Raw genomic sequence first — 26098 nt, forward strand, 5'->3', positions numbered from 1 at the left:
GTAGGTTTGCTCCCATAATACCTTCCATGAATGGGTGCTGGTTCATTACCGCCAGCATCTCTTCCTCCGCGTTCCTCCCAAAGCTTCGTATCCTGTCATTGAGATCTTTCAGTAATCTCCCGATCTCTATGTCTTCGGGTCAAGTCTGAATAGTGTTCTCGGCTCTCAACGGTTCCCAAAAAGATCCATGTTTGCTTCCCATAGGCTAGGGACTTCTTCTCTCATGCTCCCGATCCCCTCGGGATTGCCTTAAAGCTGATCTCTCTCGTTCCCTCCTCGGACTTCGACCAGCTCGGGTTGGGGATCTCGCTCATGATCCCTGCCCAACTCCTTCTTGTGCCCCATGATTACATCGTGGCAGGGTCCATCTCTTTGCTCGGGCCGTGCTGGCCCTGCTCTCAGTCCTATGGACAGACTTGCCTGTCCGTTCTAACTCTAGCTGGTGCATGGGTTGTTGCTGATGTGGCCTATTTGTCTCCAACCGTAGGAGACATGACCTCATCACCGCGTTCGTCTCTGTGAGTTGGAGACGTAGGTCATGTACTTGTACATTGGTGGTAGGAGCATTCAGGTCAAGGTAATGTAACCTTGGGATGGCCGGTATAGGTCTCCGTCCTCCTCCCTGGAGTCCTGGGATCGGTAATGATGGCAGCGGAGGAAGGTCCCCCTCGATCAATGGCTCTGAAGTTCGATGCACCTGGGTCATAGTACCCGGTGTTAAAAGCATTGCCCGAGTCGCCTATCGAGTTACTGGGCCGCCATCAACTCGACTTCCTCTATGGCGAGGGCTCCCCATTGCTCGGCTATCCCCTGGTCGAGAATCGTTTGCCCTATCAGTCATCACACTCTACGGCTTTTTAGTAGCGTTTCCCACAGAAGACGCCAATCTATTGCGATAAGATCTGGTCCGACCTACGGTCCACCTGGGCGGGTCAACCTGCACAGGTAGACAATAGAAGACAAGGAAGTGCCGACCTGGACCGGTTAGTACACTCTGATGCCTAAGTTAGACCTCTGCAATAGATAATATTCCCAAGTTAAGAACTTAGGGAAAAAGAGTAGAGAGAGTCCCATCACCTGGGTTAGGCATGTCTATTTATAGCTTTTAGTTACTGGATCGATGTGTGTGCTTACTTGATCATAGATGATAGTGTCGGATCAATGTAGTCCTAGGTGGAATGACTGATTTGTGCTCAACACATGTCAGGTCGGTAGTCATGCCGAAGGTGTGACTTTGACCTGATCAAAGCCCTTGTTAGGTTAGTTAATCGTAACATATTCTTGCAGTGCGGGGCCGACCTGAGTCGATTATCCCAACTCCTGAGTCCCGGGCGTGTGTGGCCTTTGTCCGGTTCTCTATGTTTTGCTTGGGGACTGGTCGAGATGAATTATGACTCATTAGTGCGGCAAGCAGATTCCTTCCCACGGTGTCAATATGGGAAACCCTCTCCCTTATATTATTGTCAAAAATTAAAGGAAAATTCAACCGAGTAAAACCAAAGACAAACTTGTAATGGATAAAGTCATAGGAGGGGTAGCATGCAAGGTAAACCAAACAGCTTGACTACTATGATTGTTAGGTCTGCAATAGAAAAAGATGATACCTTCCCCCCCAGATTGTGTCACGCCCCTATCCCAATGTAAGATATTTTTCCACATAGGGGTATGACTGGGACAATCACACATCAACCCAATACCTACCAGGATCACAGATACAGTGTCCCGAGCCACAGTCCACCCTATCATCCCATATTGATAACAGAAGGGAACGTACCAAAATGGAATAATCGTTCCAATTACAAAGTTAGCGAAAGTGAAATTAAATTAAATCATGTGAAATTATAGAGCATCGGTTCTCCAATGACAACACATATTACAATTCTATCGTAAGTAACCATTCATTACTCTCCATATAAATAAACATACAGTTTATACACGGATGTGGAATGAAGACAGAAATTAAATAATAAACAATTGCCCCAAGGGCACCAATTCTTGGGTGTACGCCTACATCCAAGTTACGGCCTCCAGCACCACTTGATTCGCATCCAACGGTACTCATCAAAGTAGTACATCCTGCATAACAACTAAAAAGGGGTTTCGCAACGGGGTTAGCTACACTAGCTAGTGAGAGAGCAAAGGGGAATGCACATTCACCATACAAATAGTTCAATATCAGAATGATGCATGCTAATGTTAGATTCATTTTCCACCTAGTACACAAATTCTATCGGTCAAGTATATGCTACTATGATAACTCGGGAGACACTGAGGGTCACTTATCCTATCGCCCCAGTGAAACCTCAATTATCACGAGGGGCCCTATGCCGGTAGAAGCCATCATGACCACCCAGTGGCAAACCCCGATAGCCATCACTACCCCTGTCCTGGCCTCTCCCACCTCCACAGACCACAGGTGCTCAGACTATCCAACACATAAAACCCCTATTGGCAAGGGTTGTAGCATAAGGGAACAAGCATCCTAGCCGCAGATATACTATATGGAGGTCCTATCGTCCCGAGAGGTATTCCGGGTGCATCAACGTCCCATTCCATCTAGTACCCGGGTACCAGCATGGCACGACACATACAGTTCAGGATGACATACAACAGTTTTCTTAATTTAAATAAATTGGGGTTCCGATACTGGCACGCCCGGCACCGTAGCTTGATACAATGGTGAGCATACTATGATATTCATAACAGTTCACAATTGAGATAATTAATGCAATGCGCACAATGCTTATAATTATAATAACATGCTTAAGATTTCATATTAAATATATATTCACACCCAACAAATCACCCATAACCCACTCCCCTAACACGGGCATCGCCATGTGTGGTTGACATGAATCTCACCTGGGCTCCCCGCTATCCATCGAGTTGGGTAGCCTGAGAATACAAAAACAGTCATTAAAGCATGCGTAGAAGGGTCCCATGCTAGGCCCTCAAGGTTAAAATCAGATTTCAACTAAGATAGCACGAGCGGACTCACAGACGGTTTCAGCAGAGGTGAGTCCATCCCTGACTCCGTTCAGGCCAAAAGGTAAAATCAGAGCGAGCGGACCCACGAGCGGAACTTCTTACTTGAGTCCGGTGGTGCATCCGTTCAACACCTGAGACACAAGTAAAAGGGAGCAGATCCACGGGCGGATGTGCGTCTTGGGAGCAGATCCACGGGCGGATGTGCGTCTTGGGTCCGCCCCTGCATCCGTTCAATTCCTAAGACAGACCCAAGAGTAACAAGCTCTGGGCGGAGGCAAACAGAGTGAATCCATTCCTTCGTCCGCTCAGGCCAATTCGTAGGGTTTGTATTGGGTGGACTGACGGATGGTACCACGATTGGTGAATCCGATCATTCGTCCGCCGACAGTCTCTTCCAAGATTTCAGAGGACTTCTGCTTCAGCTTGAAGCTTGGAGTGCCCCAAGCTCTCAGGGATAAGGGGGAGGTGTCTAAGCCTTCCTAGGGTCACTAGGTCCTAGGCTCACCTTAAGGATCCAAGATCCTACAAAGTTGGGTCTCACATTGGTCCAAGGGTTGGGTTTCAAGGTTCAAACCAGGGATTCATTAGCCATGGCTGCAATTGCAGCACTTAGAGGACTCTATTAGCTCCCTTAAAACTCCCAAAATAGGCCAAGCATCACCTTGAGTCTCTAATGGAACCCTAGGTTAGCTCAAGCTCAAGGAACCATCAAAATCAAAAAGAAATGGGGGAGAGCTAGGTTTGGGGAGCTTACCTTGGTGAGCTTCCTTCTTCCAGCCACTCTCTCCATCTCTTCTCCCTTGGGTCCGGCCAGCTTGGGAGGAGGTGTGGGCCAGCCATCTTGGCATGGCTTCCATCTTCTTCCCTTCCCCTCCTATTCCTCTCCTACTTCCACTTCTTCTTCTTCTCCTTCTTCTCTTGTCTCTTTTGCTCCACGGTTTATTGGGGAGGGGGAGAAATAAGTGAAAGAGAGGGGTTTCCTTATCCTTTAAGGGGTTAGATGGGCCTTAGGGTGTGTTTGGTTTAGGCATACCCAATCACTTAGTGGCCCTTAGGTCTTTAAATGGGTTTTAGTTAGGACTTAGGGCTTGTTTGGTCTAGGTCATAATCATTCGGTCCATTAGGTCATGTTTGGGTTGCACCCCAAGTCCATAGGACTCAATTGTCCACTAGGGTCTGTTTGGTCTAGGTTAGGGTGTATAAAACCCATTATTCACCTAAGTTAAGCCTTGTGGGCCCATCTTCATGGTCCAACTAACCATCTAATGGCAAGGGTAGGGATCCATATGGTCCAAAGGTCTAATTAAGGTGTCTGGGACACAGGGATGTGGGAAAATAACCCAAAAAGGCAGATGACAGCTTGGGCGGATCCTTGAGCGGATTTAGTAAGAGTGAGTCCGTTCGTGACTCCGGTGCTGCTATCAGGGCCCAAACTTCAAGGAAAGTTGCGGGGTTTTGGCCCACACTTCCAAGGCTTCGAGGGGTTACTTTTAGTAATACTTTAAGTCTGGGGTCACAGGTGTTGGCCAGTGCCACCGTGGCATTGCCTCTTAGGTAAAGGTCTAAACTACCCTAGGGTATAGGGGTATAGTTGGGGTGCGGGTGTAACAGATTGAATATGCACCAACAACATTGATAGGAGGATACAATGGAAGGCAAACCAAACAGCTTGGCCAGCTAAGGAGTCAGGTTCTCTGCTTTTGAGATAACTCCGACTAGTCATTGACTACAACCGATAGTAATTAGACTCAGGTCTATCAATAAGCAAACCTCAGAGGTAGAAAATTATCTCCTCCAGTTTCCTGCCTGGCCCAGTTCCTTAGTTCCTCTAAAAGGGAGGTGGTGGACCCCACATGGGCAGATTGTTCAGGTAGGGGTAGGGTGGTCATTTCAACCTCCCTTGTTAGAGAAACTGGGGAACTGGAGGAGATAAAGATCCAAGGCTCAGAGCTAGTATATTTTTTTTTCATCTTCTAATCGAAATAGAATTTGTTATGAATCTCACCAACAAATCGGACTATGCTTGATCCATAAAAAACCATAACTTTTGAACAAGACTTTATCCAACACTGAATACAACCTTTTGGGAGAAAAATGTGCCCATTCTCACAATTACTATGATATTGTCTCCATTACTAAGGCTACTGAGCCATAGCAGCTGTTTTAGCACTGGAAACCATAATGTGATCCTCCCTCATTCTTACTTTCGATTGTATTTTTCTTTTCTATGAGTCTCTCCCTTAAATTTGGAAAGGGTCATGTGTAATTGTTGGACTCCATGCAATTAGGATTCGTAAAAGTTAGAAACACCCATGCTTTCTAAAATTATTCCTTTCATTATTGATACTACATGAAACTTCATTAACTTTTTGTTCACATTTTGGGGTTGTTTGGTATGCATTTTTAGAATAGTTTTTGTGTCTAAAAGTCATTTTGAAATTCGATTTTTCTCTATTTTCTTGTCTCAAATGTGTTCTAGACCTAGAATCTATCATGAGAATATAAATCAAACACAGCCAGAAACAAGAACCAAACTCATTTCTAGAATTTGTCAATAAAAAACAATGATGAAATGATTTAATCACAAATGATTTCCCAAATACAACCTATTTCCTTTCTTGTAGTGTGTAAGATGAGTGGACTTGGGACCTTCTGACTGTTAGATGGATAGGTCAATTTCAAAAACAAATATGATCACACTGGCCGTTACATTGAATTTACTTGGCAATAACGCTGATGTAGGCTGGTGAAAAAATGTGAAGTTTCATGAGGAAACTAAAACGTCCACATGCCAGATCAGGGGCCCACCCAATCAACCTATGGGCTCAAGCCACCGGATGTGGGCTTATTATCTAGACAAAACAGATTGGTCTGGCACAAGTTAAACCACGGATTATGCCATGAGGCCCATGATTACATGGTAGGGGAAGATAGAGTAGTTAATTTGTACGCTCCAACCCCTGCAATTCATAGTTTGAGGTTTTGGTATCGGATTGCCCGATACGGTATTGGGCTGATACTGCACAGTTTTAAAGGTGAACGATACAAATATCTGGCCATTACTGTATCAGTGAAGAAGGGGTAAAATAATAAAAAATTCCTTTTTTTAAGGAAAACTAAGGGTAAACTTGTCCAATACCATGCATTAGATCCATGCTTGAACCTATCAAAAAAAAAAAAAAAAAAAATTCCATGTCTGCAAAACTAATATTTGTTGTTGTCTTACATGCAAGCATTTGGAGGATTAAAAGGACAAGAAAGACAAGAAGAAGCCGGTGATCGAAAAAACTTGCAGCCATGGCAATTGTTTTTCCTAAATTTCACAGCTTAGAAATTGGGAAAGGAAAGAGCTTCACTTTTACTATGGGTTCTATTCTCGCCCCTGTAATTCGAGGACTTCACAAAGATAAGCAATTTAATGGAAACAATGGAAACGAATATTCACTGTAACCTTGTTCAAGGTGAACAATCTACAGTGTAAAGCATAAGGGTACCGGAAACGAAATTCCTTAAGTTCACATCATAGCTAAAAGTAAAGCTAAGAAAAGTAAAGATAAGCAAGATATATTTTTTCTCCCATTTTTTTTCAATTTTGAAACCATGAATTTTAATTAAAAACAAACATAAAAATGAACATTTTTAAATTTAAATAATAATAAATATTATTAATTAAAAATAATTGTTAATACTAAAGGTACCCAAGATTAAGAAATTATAAAAAAGAATAACCTATAAATTAAGAATAGAAAATTAGAATTTTAGATAAGAATGAAGGATAAAAGTGGTAATTAAAAGATTTGCTTTAAATAATAAAAAATATTATTAATATTAATATTAATTAAAAACAATAATTAATATTAAGGGTACCTAAGATTATGAAATTATAAGAAATAATGACATAAAGATTAAGATTTGAATAATGGCATTTTAGATAACAATGAAGGGTAGAATAGGTAACTGGAAGATTTGCCACTAATTAAAAACAACAATTAATACTAAGGGTACCTAAGATTATGAAATTATAAAAAGGAATAACCAATAGATTAAGAATAAAAAATTAGAATTTTAGATAAGAATGAAGGATAAAAGAGGTAATTGAAAGATTTGCTTTAAATAATAATAAATATTATTAATATTAATATTAATTAAAAACAGTAATTAATATTAAGGATAACCTAAGATTATGAAATTATAAGAAAGAATGACATAAAGATTAAGATTTGAATAATGGAATTTTAGATAACAATGAAAGGTAGAATAAGTAACTGAAAGATTTGCCACAACATGCTTTTATATATACTAGTAAACGTCGCATTTTTTAGGAGAGAGAGTGTGTTACAAGCAAAGGCAGGTCTACGAGAAAAATCAAGTTAATTTGCCAATGGAACTGAGATGAATGAAATAACTACATAATTGCAACGAGAGACAAGCACATAAATACATCAATTTGTAGTGTGACATGGATTGAGCAACTTTATTAACACAAAACATAGCACATTGTCAGTTAATTTTAGCCAAAAATGTACTTTTGAGTACACTACATATGGATTAAGCATCCTAACTACTTTTAAGAGGGGAAGAAAAGGATTACATGCGAGGCAAATTTTATGACCAACAAAGCTCCTTTTAATCAAAGATCAAATTCTGAAAATAGAATCCAAACTGCTCAATAAAAACCTGCTTGAATTATATACATCCAATCCATAATCAAAGAACAGTTCTCCTTATCAACAACTTCCATTTGTCAACTTTCTTCTTGAAACTCTGTCAGTCTCTCATTCCATATTAATCCTAACTATATAGCATACGGATCATGGAACAGAGTAATCATTGTTTTTCGTTCTTATTTACTTCATGTGAAGTCCATCTCCACTTGTCTTCCCTCATCACATCAATGAGAACTCCACCAAGAATCTGCAAAAGATGAAATTATATCCTCCAACTCCTGCTCCCAAAATCTTCCTCTTTTAAAAATAGGATTTCAGCTCAATCCCCCATCTTTAATCCCCTCGACCTTCTCAATTTGGCTTGTGGCACCTTCTCAATCTTCTTGGGATCTACCTTTTGGACCTTCTCAACCTTTTCAATAACTTGATTCTTGATGGTTGAATGCAGAAAAGTATGACTCAATAGTGCTAACTTGCCCATGTTGAACATACAAGTTTAATACTGATTTGAGAGTTGAAGTAGCTAATCTTGCATCCGCCCTTGGCAGCTAAATTGTCATCAGCTAAAAGGTTCTCAAAGAGACCCATTGTGAACTTGATCCACAATATCCTCTTTATAGCATCATCTATACGGCTCATGGGAATCACATTCTTATTGATCAAATCAGTCAGAGCATTAATAAATTCGGCGTAATCATAGGGAACCTTAACCTGCAAAATATCCAAAAAAATTTTAAAATTTAACTTAATGGATATAGCGAGTTCAGCTCAATTTAAATAAACTTAGTCCAGCTAATTGTGATTTACTACACGAATCCGGTTTTACAATTTCCATATATTAAAGGCACAAACAAGTAAGCTTCAACTCTTATTCAAAGTAATGTACTATCTTATAATCTTGTGGAAAGATTGATTAAATTTGAACACTTGTCTACAGATACACACTTGCTTTATCCACATTAATTTATAGAATCAGAATCAGGAATGTATTATCCTAGATACCATATGGAACACTCCACTTCTTGGAAAATGGTAAATGTAGTTTATTCTAAAGGCCAACATATTCACAAGTGCATAAATCATCGTAAGACTTAATAGATAAATTCTAAAAAGTTGAAAAGAAGAAATGTGATATTTATCATTGTCTTAGTCAGCCGCTTACCAATGTCTCTTTCTACTTCAAGTGATATTTCAAGAAATATGTCATGAAATTGCTTAAAACAGTCTTTACTTTGAAACAGAATTTGCCCTACAGAAATCCTTTGATCATATCATGTTTTGCATGCATTTTCACTCCATTCAAACTAGAGTAAGAGGCTATAGTTAACCATTCACTCAAAAGCAATGGATTACCAACTAACCCCAACTTCAGTCTGAAAACCATGCTCTTCTAGTCTTCCTAGAGAAAAACTTAAAGTCACATAATTAATTTTCCTGTTTCTGTCATATTAGCACATCCCATATGACTTGCCTATTGCAATGATAAATACTTACATATACACATATTAAAGGAAAAAGAAACAAATCAAAATTTTTTCTTTTATTTGTTAGGAGGGTATCAGACACCACAAATAAAATTTCTTAGGGACACAAACAGATATTCATGTAGTCGTAGTGAAGCCATTTAAACCATTTTCCCTTATGAAAACATCTTCTTTCATAATATCTTCAATCTTTATTACTTGTTGGCAACTATATATTCTGCACACAATTTTAGTTTCTTTGCTTTCTATAACGACAGAAGACAATTATTTCTCATAAACTTAGTAACATACCCTCAAAGCTGCTTTCCGAAGAGATGATGAGCATATATAAGCTTGATAATTGAATAGCAATGGATGACCTAAGCGCAGAATCAAGCTTCAAGCTTCAAAATTTCTGAAATCTCAAGAATAATTTTCAATGATTACTTAGAGTAGTAGTTCATTAACTTACTCAGAGCCTGAGCAGTAGTAGCCAGGGTTCTTCAAGGCTGGGATCTTCTTTCAGGACACAGCTTGGAAGATGCCAGATTCTATTCTGACCCAAAAGCGGTGGCCACGTAAAAGAATATAAGCAATCGAACCAATGTTCCACGTCTCTCTTAGTGCCATATGATCTATCCAGAACTTCTAGAGCTACATAACTCAAATTCAGGAATTAGAAAAGAAGAAATCCCATATAGTAAAACTAACATGGCTTTACAAAATCTGGCAATCCAAAATCAATGGCCTTTAGTGGAGACTCTTCATCTTTCATACTAAAAAGAAAATTATGAAGCCAACAAATAAAGTATCAAGTTAAAGATAAGTAGAAACATCTTGATAGAGGGCCAACTGCAAGAAATTTTTTTTAAATTAATTTATTGGAAGGTAGATGATATATGTCAATTTTAGGACCACCAGCAGAAAGTAATTGTTAGTTTCATGACTTTCAACTACCACAATTATAAGACAATAAAATTTAGTGTCAACTAGTAGAGTCCATGAAATGAGAGTCGAAACACCCACCTATGTTGGTGTAGATTTCAATCCCTATAATGGTTTGAATTGTAATAGAGATAAATTTGTAAAATTCCCCTATCTAGCTTAATGCACATGATTCAATGTAAACTAAAGTAATTCTTTACAGTTTGGATCTTGATTCAAGGACCTTCTTCAAGGGATAAAAATTGAAATGGACGTTGGATGTGACTCAAGTAACACCATATCTTGGACATCTGGAAGAGAAAAAGGGCCGGGAGACTATCCTACCAACAACAAGCACTTTTAGAAGCTATCATCTATAAGGAAATTCTCAATCCCTAGGTTGAAATGATTTGGCTAAAGAAGTTTACAAGATTGATGTTGTGATACTATTATTCCATCATACAGATATCACTATCATTTATGTTGAAGCCTCCCTCTCCTACATTAACTGGATTGTCTACATACAAATAAAAAAAAATTTGATTTTCGTAAGCTTTTATTTGTTCATAAACAATGGTAGTGAAACTATGTTGTACAGGATACACTGATAGAATAGACCTAAAGAGGTGTAACAATGATGAATTAGGAGGAAAAATAGCAGGAGGCAGGAGCTAAAGAAAATATTGTAGAAGCATAAAAAGCTGCAATGATTTCTTCTATGACATAACCAGTCTAGATCACATTTGGTTGAATTGTATCCACAATTAAAAGCCACCATGAAAGAAACTCAAGTACGGACATATTATGAACAATTATTTGGATAGGCTAAAAAGTCGAGCTATGGGCAGTTACCTCTGGCTTGAGGTCACAGACTCACAGTGAGCCACGCCTTGGAGATGACAGAATGAAACAACTCTTAGAATATGAATAACGACTACATTGGCATTTTCCTCTGAGTAATTTCCAGTCCTAAAAATATTAATGGAATACTTATTTCAGATTAGAAAGTGGTTGATTCTTAGTACAAAAGCATAAGATCAACCTTTCAAAACCATAAGTACCTTACGATTATCCTCCCTTGTATAACCTGAAAAAGATTGGACAATAAGAAAGCTTAAAATTAGCTGTTGGCTCCAAAAATATAATTTAAGTAATTTGGTCTTTTTGGCAATCTCCAAACAAAATATATGTGGGGGAAAATTAGCCAAAAAAAATATAGTATAAATAATACACTTCAATACAAAGGAGAGAGAGGGGTTGGGGTGAAAATTGGTGAGACAGGGGAAATAGAAAACAAAACCTCTAGTTGAAGAAAAATAAAACCCCATATCCTTCTTCAAAATAGGAAAAAAATAAAGAACAACAGCCTAGATTCAAAAAGGAGAGAGAGAAAGTGAGAGACAGGGTAGCTCACGAATCTGTTTTTGCAATCGTAGAGGGAGCTATCTCCGAACAAAATATCCTAATTGATGCAAGTGAAAATTTATGCCCTATGCCCTTATATCAAAATATCTGTAGGGGAAAAATGAGCAACAAAAATTAGTATAAAAAAAAATTCACTCTAATGCAAACAAAGAGAGAGAGAGAGGGTGGGATGAGAAATTGACGAAGAGAAGGGTCTATCAATGGGTAATAGCATAGTCCATTTAACGTGGTTCTAACAATGGGTAATACCACAGTCCATTCAACAATCCATTATTTGTAGGGATGTAAATGAATAGCCGAAATCCGTTTCTTTATCCGTTTAGCACTATCCAAATGTTTCCGAAAGCTAAATGGATGCGGATATGGATAGGCTATAGCTATTCAAAAAGCTATATTTACATGTAAACGGATAAAATATTTGATCCGTATCCATGTCTGTATCCGTTTAGCACTATCCGGATCCGTCGGAAAGCTAATCGGATGCTGATGTGGATATTGCATTATCCGAGCCGAATCCTATCCATTTACATCCCTATCCATTTGTCGACCAAGATATTTCCACACCTAGCTGAAGTAGTTGAAACTGGAAAAGGAAGATGGGATCCAATAAGGCAGTAAAAAAATTTTCCCTATTACAATGAATGAAGAATAAGCGAGGAAAAATTACTGAAGACAAATCATATACTCTCCTTGGAAAATTACTGAAGAAAAAGAAGAATACCCCCACCCAAAGAGAGGCAATGGAGGTGGAGAATAGTTAAATCTAAGACCGAGGAAACTACGAACCCATCTCACCTTAAAATAAAAGGATAAGAGCTGTTAAAATTAAAAAAAAATTAAAAGGATAAACGAAACAGAAAAACAGTCATAATGGCCAGAAGAAAAAAAGAACACTTAAACAGAAAAAAAAAAAAACTCGCAGCATACAATGTATACCAAAAAATTGAAAAGGAAAAAGTTGCAAGTAAAGATCATAAAATACCTGCTAAATTACATAACAAGGAAACAATAGTAAAAAAGGAAGAAATATAAAATAAGGACAAACAAAACAGTGAAACCCTTACTGTGGAAGGGACAGAAATCAAGAAAACATTAAATTTCCATACTACATTGCAGCATACAATCTCCACCACAAGAATAATCAAAATTACTTACCTTGAGAGGAGAGACAGTATGAGGTGTGTGAGAGAGAGAGAGGATCTTTGCTAAAAAGATGGTAGAAGAAGGGAAGAGAGATACGTTGGATGGATGATATAGTTACCTAATGAAATAAGTTTCCCATCTTAAGAATGAGAAGAGATTTTAGGAGTGAGAATAAGAATGCCTCCAAGTACAGTCTCAATTTTCTTCCATTCTCTTTCTTCTCTGTAATGAAAAATAAAACATAAAAAAAAAGTGCTGCATTGTTTAGTTTATAGTAGCTTAGCATTTTAGATCCTAAGAAACAGAACCTAAAAAAAAAGGGAAATTTTCTAAAAGAAAGCAGAGGACCAGCCAAGCATTATAAAGAAAAGTTCAACACAATGATAAAACTTAAACCGAAATTGTGATTAACAGTTGTAAGACAAAAAATCTAATTTTGCAAGGCACACTCTTTTTCTATTAACAGATGACCATCATCTTAGTTAGGAAGCCAACTACCAAGAGAAGTGCAACTGTAATTGAGTGGTTTTGCTCTTTCAGCTCACCTGCCTTCATGGCTGTTTTTTTGTTCTTAGAATCTTTTCACTGACCACACAGCAGAAAGAGCAAATTCTGAAAAAAAAAAGGAATTCAAGGGAGTCAATAGAGATTTGAATTTGAATGCGTGCAGAACACAGACATGAAGCCAAAATTGCACAGACATAAGATCGAGTATGCAAAAGAATCTGAGTCTCTTGCACATCAGAAAAAATTATTACTTACAAGCATCATGCAGAGCTCATGCAAGATGGCTGCAATCTGAGTATGATCTGTCATCAATAGGTATAGGAGATTAGTATGCCTCCCTGGAGGATGAAGGGCTTTGACCTAGTGGAAAAACAGTTACCTTAGTTCTCTCATTGTCACCAACATAATCACATAATCTTTTACTCTTCATGAGCTCCTTCCCTGCCCACAAAAGCTGTGTGGTGTCTTCTTGCAAAAGTTCTGAGTCTAGAAATTCTACAAGTCTGAGTTACTCACAAATTAAATTGCAAACAAATGACTTACGGAGGAAAAAAAAAAAGAATTTCAGACAAATTTTTATTCAATTATGAAGGCACACCCAAATGAACAAATTTGTTGTTCCATCTACCCTGTTTTTTAACTCAAAAACAAAGTCAATGAGTAGCATGCAAAAATTAACTATTTAAAAATGGAATAAAAAATGTTCAAAAAAAGTGTTACTTCCCCTGTTAGTCAAGAAAATAGCAAGTCTCTTCATTAAATTCTGCGAATAGTTTTCTCTTTCCTTCCTGGTAACAAAACATATATATGGTGGGCTGTATAATGCATGACTTGAACTCAAGGTCTTTAACTGCTATTGAATTGGGAGTTTATTCTGGTTCAAGGGTCATTTGAATGAAATTCATACAGAATAGGAGATTCCATAAATGCCCATGAAATTGGAATCATAGAAGTAGACACGAATTGGGCAGATAAAAAAAGATAAAAGTGGTACAAATGTAACAGGAAAGAAGGTTGTAAAAATTTAGATGTTAATAACTTTTAGCTTTCTATCTTTTGCCATGTCTCCTCCAAACTCGATGAACTTAATGACATGTCAGGAAGAAAAGGTCATTAACTAAGTTGAAACTTATGCCAACCATCAAGATTCTATAAAGGGAGGAAAAAAGAAAGAAGAGAAGAAACTAATTCCTCCAATGAACAAATATAATTAAAAGTATACTCTATAATCCTTTCTTTTGATAGGTAAATGTGCATTGCATATTGTTAGCATATTAGCATTCCATTAATCACAGAGGTTTAGGGATTACCTAAACCGAATGGAATCGCAGCGGAAGGAATGACCTAATGCGGCTTGCGGTTACGAGCAGATCACGATCATGAACAATCTCGAAAGGTTCCTTCACGAAGAAGAACTCCACACCACAAAACCCTAGGCAACGATGGAAACCCTAGGATAACACAAAACTTGAAAGAGAGGGAGAGAGACGGTTTCTCGAAAGATATGAAATTCCTTGTGTTAGGGTTTAAGCCTAATACTTATTTATAGATAAAACCTTGGGCGCCCCTCTCACTTGGTCGACTTCCACTAGAAGTCTAGACCGAATAGAAAAGAGGAGGGGTTGGTCACTTAAGTGACCGACCCCTCCAGAGCTCGGGTCTCGCCCGGCCAGCCCCTTGTGAGCGCACAAATTGGGCCCAACCCATTTACGTTTACATCTCCCACTCGCCCATACAGGGCGCATAATTTTAATTATGCATTCAAGCTTCTCTCATTCCGCGTTATCCTCCATACAGGTAATGGGGTGTGCGACCTGTCGAGATGGTACAAGGTAGGAATACTATATCAAACTTCCATCTATCCAACATAGTACATCACTCTCAAAAGTCTCGAAATACCGTTACACCTGATCTAACACTCTCGACCCCTCATGATGAGCAGTGTTAATCCTTGGTATATAATGTACTCATGACTGCGTCGATCACAAATACGACACGTCGCCCAGGCAATGAGTCACATAACAAAGGTGTAACGTCCAATGGTTTTCCCTGAACCCCTCATGTCAATCCAAATATCCCCAACAGCTTTCCAACCGCTTCCCACTGGACCGCATCATCCATGGTCCTAAGGAGAACGTTAAAGTAGCGTCATTGGGTGTCTTTTTCATGACATTGACTCAGGTAATAAGGGTACTGTGGGATTAATATAATCCACGTGGCTCACACAGTGACGAAGCAGGGATCCATTCAGTCACTCTCACAATCGATCGTTACGAGCACATGCAGTATGATATGCATGCTATAGCGTAACTCCCACTAAGGTGGGCATGTCACTCGCAATAAATAAACGCCATACAGATCTTAGTCTAGTCGCTACTCTAAGCGCCTAACCTGAGTAGCTAGCGCACTCACCCTAATGGTTTCTGCCTAGAACCTCACATCTGGCTTCTAACAGGCTACTTGGAAGTGTGGTGTCTTCCAAGTTGGACCAAGTAAAGGTCTCATCTTAGCTCTAACTAAGACGCCATAGAGCACACATGCTCATGGGCTCATCTCGCTCGCTACACCCCAGCGCCGAGGCGAATCAACCGTGTGAGTAGGTTGATTCTAAGCCTAGTGACATCTTTACAAACAATGAATGTATACACACAAGATTACTCAAACAAATATGTGCTCATCAATAAATGTACGAGAAATACAGATAAATGTCCATCACAAACAAAGTGTTCTCAAAGCAAATACATAGCAGATCCGCCTAAGTCCCAAGTTCCTAACGTGAACTAGGAAAACATCTCTGGCAATGGGCTTAGTCAATGGATCAGCCAACATATTGCCAGTGGAGATATGCTGCAGAACCACTTCACCTCGCGCTACCATGTCTCGAATGTAGAGATACCGTACGTCAATGTGCTTGGCTCTACCATGGAACTTGGGGTCCTTTGCAAATGCAAGCACTGCCGTGCTGTCACAGTGTATAAGCACAGCGCCGTCTGAGTGAGCAAAAACGCTAAGTCTCTGCAAGAACCTCCTGAGCCAAACGGCCTCCTATACTGCTGCCGAACATGCGATGTTTTCCAACTCCATCGTGGATAGGGCGATGCAGGTCTGCTTCTTGCTACTCCAAGTGACAGTCCCACCTCCCAGGACAAACGCATACCCCGAAGTGGACTTGCGCTCATCTCTATCACTAGCCCAATCATCATTGTAGCCTCTTAGTCTCAAGTCTGAACCACTGAAGGTGAGCGAGAGGTCTGCAGTGCCACATAGGTATCGAAGTATCCTCTTTATTGCCTGCCAATGAGCTAGCCCTGGGTTACTCTGGTAACGGCTCACCATGCCAATGGTAAAGCAAATATCTGGACGCGTGCACATCATCGCATACATCAGACTTCCTACAGCCGCTGCATAGGGTATTTTGGACATTTGGTTTCTCTCTTCATCACTCTTAGGGCATTGGTCTAGGCTCAAAGTGCATGCCTTGTCCATTGGAGTGTCAACGGGTTTCGAGTTGCTCATATGGAACCGCTCCAGGACTTTCTTTATGTAAGTCTCTTGAGACAAACTAAGAAGTCTCCTAGTGCGATCCCTCACAATCTTCACGCCCAACACAAAGTTGGCCTCACCCATGTCCTTCATCTCAAAAGTAGAGGACAGCCACTCTTTAGTGGCGGCAATCATTCCAATGTCATTCCCAGCCAATTAGATGTCGTCAACATACAATGATAGGATAAGAAACCCTGTCTTGGACCGTTTAACATACACACAGTGGTCCTCTTCAATCATGTCAAAACCCACAGTGGTAATGGCATGGTGAAATCTAATGTACCACTGCCTGGACGATTACTTAAGGCCATAGATGGAACGTTTGAGACGGCATACTTTGCGCTCATGTCCCTTCTTCTCAAAGCCCACAAGCTGAGCCATAAAGATCTCCTCGTCTAGTTCTCCATTGAGAAAAGCAGTTTTAACGTCCATTTGGTAGAGCTCCAAATCCAACTTTGCGACAATGGCTAGAATGAGGCGTATTGAGGCCATTCTCACCACAGGGGAGAACGTCTCATTATAGTCTATACCCTCCTTTTGGGTATATCCCTTTGCCACAAGACGTGCCTTATACTTGTCAATTGATCCATCTACCTTTCGCTTGACCTTCAGGACCCACTTGTTCCCAATGGCTTTGCGCCCAGGTGGAAGATCAACTAACTCCCAGACTTAGTTCTTACTCATAGAACTCAATTCATCTTCCATAGCAGCTTGCCACATTTCCTTAGCTGGAGAAGAGAGCGCCTCACTCACTGAGGCTGGTTCATCCTCATCCCTCGGGACACAGACGAGGGCAGCATCCCCTTCAATCTCAAAATGACGTCGGGGAACGTGCCCACGTGCGCTCTTACCCGTAGAGGGTTCTTGACCCACGGGTTGTGCGCTTTCATTAGGTAGCGCACTCCCACTATGCTGATGATCACTCTCACCCTCTCTGGCGATCTCATGATGAGTGTTTAATTCCTCACCCTACCCAAGAGTAGGTGAGACGCTTTCATTAGTCTTTATCTCAAAGAAATCAAGGTCTCTACCAGCGTCATTGATGCTAGGGAAATCAGTCTCAAGAAAATCCACATCGCGGGACTCACTCTCTGTCATTCCTCCATCTTGATGTTCATCGTACACTACATAGCCTTTCGAGGTGTCGGAATATCTTACAAAGATACTCTTTTTAGCTCTAGGGCCAAGTTTCCCAAACTTATGGGAGGCACTATGAACATATCCTGCACATCCCCATGGTCGCATATGCCCCAAAGTGGGCTTTGTGCCTTTCCACAATTTATAGGGAGTGGAGGGAACTGACTGTGATGGCACGCGGTTAAGGACGTAGGCGGCAACCAACATAGCATCCCCCCAGAAAGATATTGGGAGGTTGGCCTGCGCCATCATTGATCTAACCATATCTAAAAAAGTCCTATTCCTCCGCTCTGCTACACCATTTTGCTGTAGAGTGTGGGGAATAGTCAGCTGCCTAGTGATTCCTTTTTCCTCACACATCTCTTTAAATTGATCGGACAAATACTCGCGTCTTCGGTCAGTGCGCAAAGTTTTTAACCTCTTGCCTTGCTGATTCTCAACCTCTGCTACAAAGCGTTTGAAGCTATCTAGCGCTTCGTAGCGGTGAGCGATCAGACACACATAACCATATCACGAGTAATCATCGATAAAGGTGAGAAAATAGGAAGCACCATGACGTGCCTTCACATTCATTGGTCCGCAAATGTCCGAATGGACAAGCTCTAGGGTCTGGGTTGCCCGTTTAGCCTTTCCAAAAGGCTTCCGGTGGGCCTTACCCGCTAAACAGGCCTAACATGTCGGTAGGTTGACTTTAGCGAGTGAGCCAAGAAGGCCTTCTCGAGCTAGCCGTCCCATCCTATCTCGACCTATGTGTCCTAGTCTAGCATGCCAAGTAATTGAATCAGGACTAATATTAGAATCAACTACAAAAGATGAAGAGGAAACAATAGGAATTATCAAATCTAATTTAATAAAACCATTCTCAAGCCTACAATGTCCAAAACTACTACCATCCAATCGTATCTTAAAAGAGTCACCATAAAAAATAAAGGAATATCCTAAAGTCAATAATGCAGTAACTGAAAGTAGATAATGCTGGATTTCTGGTGCATATAGCACATTGTGAAGTAGCAAGATGCGCCCCGTACGCAAGGTGAGCTGGTAGATACCACCTCCTCGAACTACTTCACTAGTGCCATTCCCCATGTATATACTTTGGGCGCCATCCGAAATCTTTCTATAATCTACGAACCCTCCTCGATCTCGCTCTATGTGTCTTGTTGTACCTGTATCCACAATCCAATCAGATTGGGTTTGGGCAACCAAAACATGTACATACAAAAGTACAAGGAGAGAGGCGTAAATGGTACCGCTTCGTCAACAGCAGCTCACGAGCGGCGCCCCATCTTCTGGCAGTTATAGCACTTGACCTTGGTGATATCTTTCTTTCCACCTCGCTTGCCACGTCGGCGCTTGGTGGTCCTACGCCCAGTTGGCGCAGCTTTCTGAGCTTGATCCTAATTTTCAGTGTTTCTCTGTCTCTTGCGCTGCCCCGCTTGGGCGACAAGGGCATGTGATTGGGTCGCCTCTAGGCGCTCCGCCTCTAGTTCCACATGAGCGGCAATGCCATTAAATGTCTTGACAGTGTCGTTATGTGTCAGAACTATCTTCATCTGCCCTCAGGAATCAGGCAACGTCCTGATGATGGCCTGTACTTGCTGCTCATTGGTAGGATGTACCCCAACATCATCCAATTTTCGGATCATGTCTTTCACGACCCTGAGGTGTTCAACCATAGTATGCTTGGGGTCCTTACGGTATATCTCAAACTTCAAGGTCATGAACCTAAGTCTGGTCGTGGATGTACCGCCACAGTCGAGCCTTACTTGGTCCCACATGGACTTGACAGTCTCGCACTTTTCATACTGGCCGATAAGATCATCGTGCATCGTGCTTAACATAAGAAAGCGTGCACTACGATCTCTCTTAAACCAAATATCGTAAGCCTCTTTTTCTTGACGGTGATGGGAGGTAGTGCCCACTTCGGGTGGGGCCATCTCAATGGTCAAAAGGTCTAGGTAATCTTTCTCATTAAGCAAGAACTTGGCCTTTCGGTGCCATATGTCATAGTTGGTGCCATCCAACTTGTTGTCTTGGTTAAGGTCGGCAACAACAGTCTTAGAAGTCATCACTACAATGTACAAGGGAGGACATTTAGTATACATCCATCAATCCACAAATTTGTTCAAGAAACCCTAATTAAAATTAATGGTACCCTTCCCCACACGGTGAGACTAAAAACTTTGCTAAGTTGGTAATCAAATCTCACAATGTGTGGGTCTGGGGACGTATAACTTTAACTGATTTTGAATAAATGTAGGAGAATAAACAAGAATCTCTTAATTACAGTTTAATGCACCATACATACGGGTGCGCAAGGGGCTCACACAAGAGACCCAAATTTGGTACTTGAAGTGACATGCCGAGTCGATACTAAGTTGTGCTACGCAGTGCAATAGCTCCCATTATATGCTTCTCAAAAAATATTAAAATTACAACCGGCTCTTTACATACAAGATCTCTACTACAAACTACCGGCGAGCACTGCACTTTGTATCACTTCCAGGTACTAACTCTAACACACATCTATCCAAATAAACACGTCACTCGAAGTACCAAATCCATCCCATGAAAGAAATAAATAATAAAACACATGGTTGCATGGGATGGGATGTTTGACCGATACCACTTAATGGCGTCAGGCAGTGCAGTCTCATGATAGAGGGGAATCACATGTTTCTTTATTAACAAAGTGGCCCTGGGCGATCTCCAATACACATCCCATTTTTCTCCCATGGATCTCACAAAATGATTTCTCACTAATGGGGGTTGTATATGACATAAATAAAATACCCCCCAAAACGAGAAACCCTACAGGAGAGATCCTCAAAAATTTGATGGGGGCCACAAGAACAAATCACCAATAAATGATATTCTATACATACATGATTTATTCAATAAATCGCATAAATAACCATATCATTGACAAACCTCAATGCATGTATAACAAATCAAAGCATATGCATATACTTGTAGCTAGCCAAAAACATATCACATGCATTTTTGTTATAACCAAAAGCCCCCAAATCATGCATATATTTATAACCAAAGTACAATCATATATGCAATTCTTTTATAATAAAAATAAAAAACAAACCACATAAAACATTAGATTTTTTTTATTATTATTATAACTTATCATGCTGAGACAGATAAATGCACCAGATGCGACCACAAAGCCACGACTATTGCTTGCGCGCTGCGCCCGCAAGGCACAAGCATAAAAACCGAAAAGTAATCACGCAGATTGTTATTTCAAAAATAAACATTAAAAATAATATGATTACTTTTCCAATCTCTGCCCTTTTTATTTTTTATAATTTTCATTCTTTTCTCCTTTCTTCTTTCTTCTTCTTTCTTCTCGGTTTTCCCCCTTTTTTTTTTTGTTTTTTTTTTAAACACCTATTGCCAGGAGAACCAAAAACCAGCCACGGCCGATTGCAACGGCCGTGCTTGGCCACTGCCGAGCATGGCCGCTGCCCACTCGATGTTGGTTTTTTTTTTTTTTTTAAATAAAAAAAAAACACCTGTAGCCGGTTGCAACGCGCCTTGCACATGGCAGCAACAGCAGCCGCGCTGTTAGCCAAGGCCGCTGCCAAGGAGGGTTGAACTAGAGGGGAAGAGGAAGAAGGAAAAAAAATATATATATATCTCTCCAAAAAAAAATTGCGAACAACAAGCCCTAATCATCTCTGATGTCACTGTTAGCATATTAACATTCCATTAACCATAGAGGTTTAGGGATTACCTGAACCGAATGGAATCGCAGCGAAAGGGATGATCGAATGTGGCTTGCGGTTACGAGCAGATCACGATCACGAACAATCTCGAAAGGTTCCTTCACGAAGAAGAACTCCACACCACAAAACCCTAGGCAACGATGGAAACCCTAGGATAACACAGAATTTGAAAGAGAGGGAGAGAGACGGCTTCTTGAAAGATATGGGATTCCTTGTGTTAGGGTTTAAGCCTAATACTTATTTATAGATAAAACCCTGGGCGCCCCTCTCACTTGGTCGACTTCCACTAGAAGTCTAGACCGAATAGAAAAGGGGAGTGACCAACCCCTCCAGAGCTCGGGTCTCACGCGGCCAGCCCCTTGTGGGTGCACAAATTGGGCCCAGCCCATTTATGTTTACAAATACTAAAATCAAGGATCGCAAAAATAAAGAAAGGCTAGTTGTTGTCATGATAGTATACCCTCCCTACCATTGCTACCATTTGCCATTTGCATTATATATTGTTGAAATATATTACTCTTAAAGTAATTTACCCCATTCTAAACACGCAGTTAGTTAAAATCAAATGAAAAACAATTCAATAAATCAAAATATCTTCTTAAATTAGGGTTTCATTGCATGCGTAAAAATTGACCAATCTAACACATTGAAAGTGCGAATGGCCTTTTCTACGTATCATAAAGTAGTTGTTTTGCAATGAGAACTATCTTTAGTACCACCATTAACAACGGGTACACCTCAAGCGAGAGCACCACACCTTCATTGTTTTGCACCTGGCGGCTGGCACTTCACTAAGGTGTGTGCTGTTGTTGTGCACATTTGTCTGCCTTTTATGTGCCTATATTTGTTTGATCAGCATAGCCTTCAGGTTACTCTAACCATGCGGAACAGCTCTACAATTTTGCAAATTTGTCAGGCTGTAGCACTTAGGCTTTGTTATCTTATTGCATAATTACATACTTTTTGCTATATAGTAGGATGATGTTATTATCATATCGTATAATTGTCGTAAGTTGTCGATCATTTCATATTGTCTTTGTCATTTATTTGTATTATATATTTGCATCTCAGGCACTTGGAAGCCTTGGCACCTCAAGGACTCCATTCATATGGAAAATCCCACCAAACGTGGTGATAAGAACCACAAAGGAAACAAATATAAAAGCATAAGAAGTGTAAACAGTGAAAAAGGGTCACCGGGGGAATGTAGTTGAAAAATAAAGCATACAGTGGTTTTGACTTTTGACCTGTGGAGGAACCCGAGAGTAGCTGATGCAATTGGGTTAAATCAGAGAAACCCATTGCTTCGTTCAACATGACTTGCTTTTCTATTGTCTGAATGAGTTCTTTCAAGATATAAGGTGATAAAAGTCTACCATGGAGAACCTGGTCCTGCGAATAAAATGCAGAATTCTTCAGGGCATGAAGAGTTACTTCAATCTACAGTAGTAGTTCAAGCGTATGAATAAATAACCTAAGGGTAGGCGAAAGTGAAACCTTTGGTGCATAGGCTTTGGCTTCTGATAAAGCTCTCATCAAAGGAACTGCTTCAATCGAGTGACTGCCTGAAAGAACATGGGCAAATTAACTACTTTTTGATGGAGAAGAATATAAATAAGAAAGGAAGAACATCGGACAGACTAACCTTTGCCGTCACCAAGTTGAATAAGCCAAGCCCAGATTCCTCTACTAGGTGTAATTTTTCTGGAAACTATATTGGATTTGTATCCGACAAATGGGAGATAATAGTCAGAGCCAACAAAGAGCAGAAAGAGTACGGAATTGGGATAACCTAACAATGGGTAACACCAGAGTCCTCTCGCAAGTCGCAATAGATGAGGGTTTCATATCACAAAAGAGGGGATTGAAGAATGGAAGAGATGATACTTCCAAAATCCTTCTGGAAACTCCTTCCATCAGAATAACTCTAAGCAATTAGGGAAGAATATGTGAGAGAAAGAGAGGGATGAGGAAGGGATGTGAGAGAAACCTGAAAAGAAAACGTGGTTTGTATTCTCAGCTCTTGATCTCCGAAGAGCACTACCGATGATGGATGTGTTGCCTTGTTCATGTAATCCAGGGTTTCTCTTCATGCAGGAGAAGATGTTTCATTAAACCCTCAAGAGTGGGAGGATTTTAATGGGGAAATATTTTAGTAAGAAAGGGTAGAATAGAGAAAGAGAAGAGATTTTATCGGGAAAGGGTACCGCTAGAGAAAATATAAAAAAAAAATTAGTAAGGAGGAAGAGAAAATAATAATGAGTATTAAAGGGTTTAAATTAAAAATAGAGGGTAAAATAGTCAAATGAAAAAAAAAATAAAAAAATAGCAAGCAAATTAGATAGAGAGAGAATGAATATTTACCTTATTTAATATTTAATTAAGGGTTTTTTTTTTAATTGCCTTAATTTTATGAGAGAATTGGATAGATTTTCTCTCCATAATTGTTAACCGATTTATTTTTGGTAAATCTAATTTTGTGGAGAGATTTGCTTTAAATAATAATAAATATTATTAATATTAATTATTACTAAGGGTAACTAAGATCATGAAATTATAATAAAGAATTACATAAAGATTAAGAATTGAAGAATGAGATTTTAAATAAGAATGAAGGGTAAAAAAAATTAAAAAAAACAGAAAGCAAAAGAGATAGAGAGAGAATGAATATCTACCTTATTTAATTAAGGGTTTTTTTTAATTGCCTTAATTTTATGAGAGCGAATTGGAGAGATTTTCTTTCCATAATTGTTAACCGATTTACTTTTGATAAATCTAATTTTGTGGAGAGATTTGTTTTAAATAATAATAAATATTATTGATATTAATTATTACTAAGGATACCTAAGATTATGAAATTATAATAAAGAACTACATAAAGATTAAGAATTGAAGAATGGAATTTTAAATAAGAATGAAGGGTAGAATATAGGTAACTGAAAGATTTGCCACAACGTGCTTTTATATAATAGTATGATAGTATGATATGACATATATATTAAGTAATCATTATCATGCTGTTATATGAAATATAAGCGTTTTGCACATTGCATTATTTATCTCAAATGTGAACTGCTATGAATGCGATGTGATATTGTTTTCACTATTGTATCGGGTTACGGTGTCGGGTGTACCGGTACCAGAACCCCAGAATTTAATTATGAAACTTGTTAATTGTCATCCTGATCTGTATTCGCCGTTCCGTGCTGGTACCCGAGTACTAGATGGAATGGGATGTTGATGCATTCGGAATACCTCTCGGGACGATAGGACTTGCACGTAATATATCTATGGTTAGGATTCTTGCTCCCTTATGCTACGACCCGTACCAACAAGGGTTTATGTGTTGGATAGTTTGAGCACCTGTTGCCTGTGGGGGAGAGAGGCCAGGTCAGGGGTAGTGATGGCTATCGGGGTCTGCCACTGGGTGGTCTGATGGCTTCTACCGGCGTAGGCTCCCTCGTGATAATTGAGTTTTAATTGGGGCGATAAGTTAAGTGACCCTCAGTGTCTCCCGAGTTATCACAGTAGCATACACTTGACTTAGAATTTGTGTGTTAGGTGGAAAATGAATCTAACATTAGTATGCATCATGAATTGTTTGAAATTGCATGTTTGTGTGTATGTGCATTCCCCTATGCTCTCTCACTAGCTTGTCGAGCGAACCCCGTTGCGCAACCCCTTTTTAGTTGATATGTAGGTAACCTCTTGATGAGCACCTATGGATGTGAATTAAGCAGATATGGATGTGAATTAAGCAGAGCTGGTGGATGGGACTTGGATGTCGATGTACACCCAAGAATGGTGCCCTAGTGGCGTGATTTATTTATTTATTTCTGTACTCATCTTCATTCATGTATAAACTTTATGTGCAAATATATGGAGGTAAATGGATGGTTACGGGATATTGCAACTGTATAATATGTTATCATTAGAGAATCAATGCTCTATATTTACATGATTTAAATGAAATTTTGCTTCCGCTAACTCTATAATTGGAACGATTTATTCCATTAGGTACGTTCCCTTCTGTTATCATGACTTGATAATAGGGTGGACTGTGGCTCGGGACACTGTATTTGTAATCCTGGTAGGTATTGGGATGACACCTGTCATCCCAATCACCCCGTTTTTGTAAATATCTTTCATCGGGGTGGGGGCATGACACAGACAGTTGGTCAAGCTATTCTCAACCCGCGGGATGTGTTTGATTGATGAATCCTCGAATCGGTCTAAATACCGTTGGGCCATAGAAAAGTAGGGGAGCAGTGCTGTGCTCTCACAGCGGTACTCTTTAGCTAACTGCTTGATTACCAACTGAGAGGCACCAATGATTTCAACAATCCTAGCACCCATCGAGCTAAGTGTTTTTAAACCGATTAACAAGGCCTCATACTCGGCTTGGTTGTTTGAGCAAGGGAAACAAAGCTAGAAAGTGAGATGGGTCTCCATACCACACAGGGACACCAACACCATCCCTACTCCAGCCGAGGCACTGGTCCGAGAACCATCGAACCATAGACTCTAGGGCGATTGAGCAACATTCCCAATCATATTTTCA

The 26098-nt window shown here is 39.9% G+C and overlaps 1 protein-coding gene across 1 annotated transcript; it reads right to left on the bottom strand.

Moving 5' to 3' along the window:
* Window positions 1-13099: 13099 nt before the first annotated feature.
* On the bottom strand, window positions 13100-25893 carry LOC122644900 (cilia- and flagella-associated protein 298-like). The gene is made up of 7 exons (XM_043838268.1): window positions 25821-25893; window positions 23183-23329; window positions 23035-23102; window positions 22785-22929; window positions 13497-13603; window positions 13369-13419; window positions 13100-13167 (listed from the first exon to the last, which is right to left on the bottom strand). The coding sequence occupies exons 1-6, from the start codon at window positions 25891-25893 to the stop codon at window positions 13378-13380; spliced, it is 582 nt and encodes a 193-aa protein (XP_043694203.1). The 3' UTR covers window positions 13100-13167; window positions 13369-13377.
* Between the last annotated feature and the right edge of the window lie 205 nt (window positions 25894-26098).

The sequence above is a fragment of the Telopea speciosissima genome, chromosome 11 (genome assembly GCF_018873765.1).
Source record: "Telopea speciosissima isolate NSW1024214 ecotype Mountain lineage chromosome 11, Tspe_v1, whole genome shotgun sequence".
NCBI classification, from domain to species: domain Eukaryota; kingdom Viridiplantae; phylum Streptophyta; class Magnoliopsida; order Proteales; family Proteaceae; genus Telopea; species Telopea speciosissima.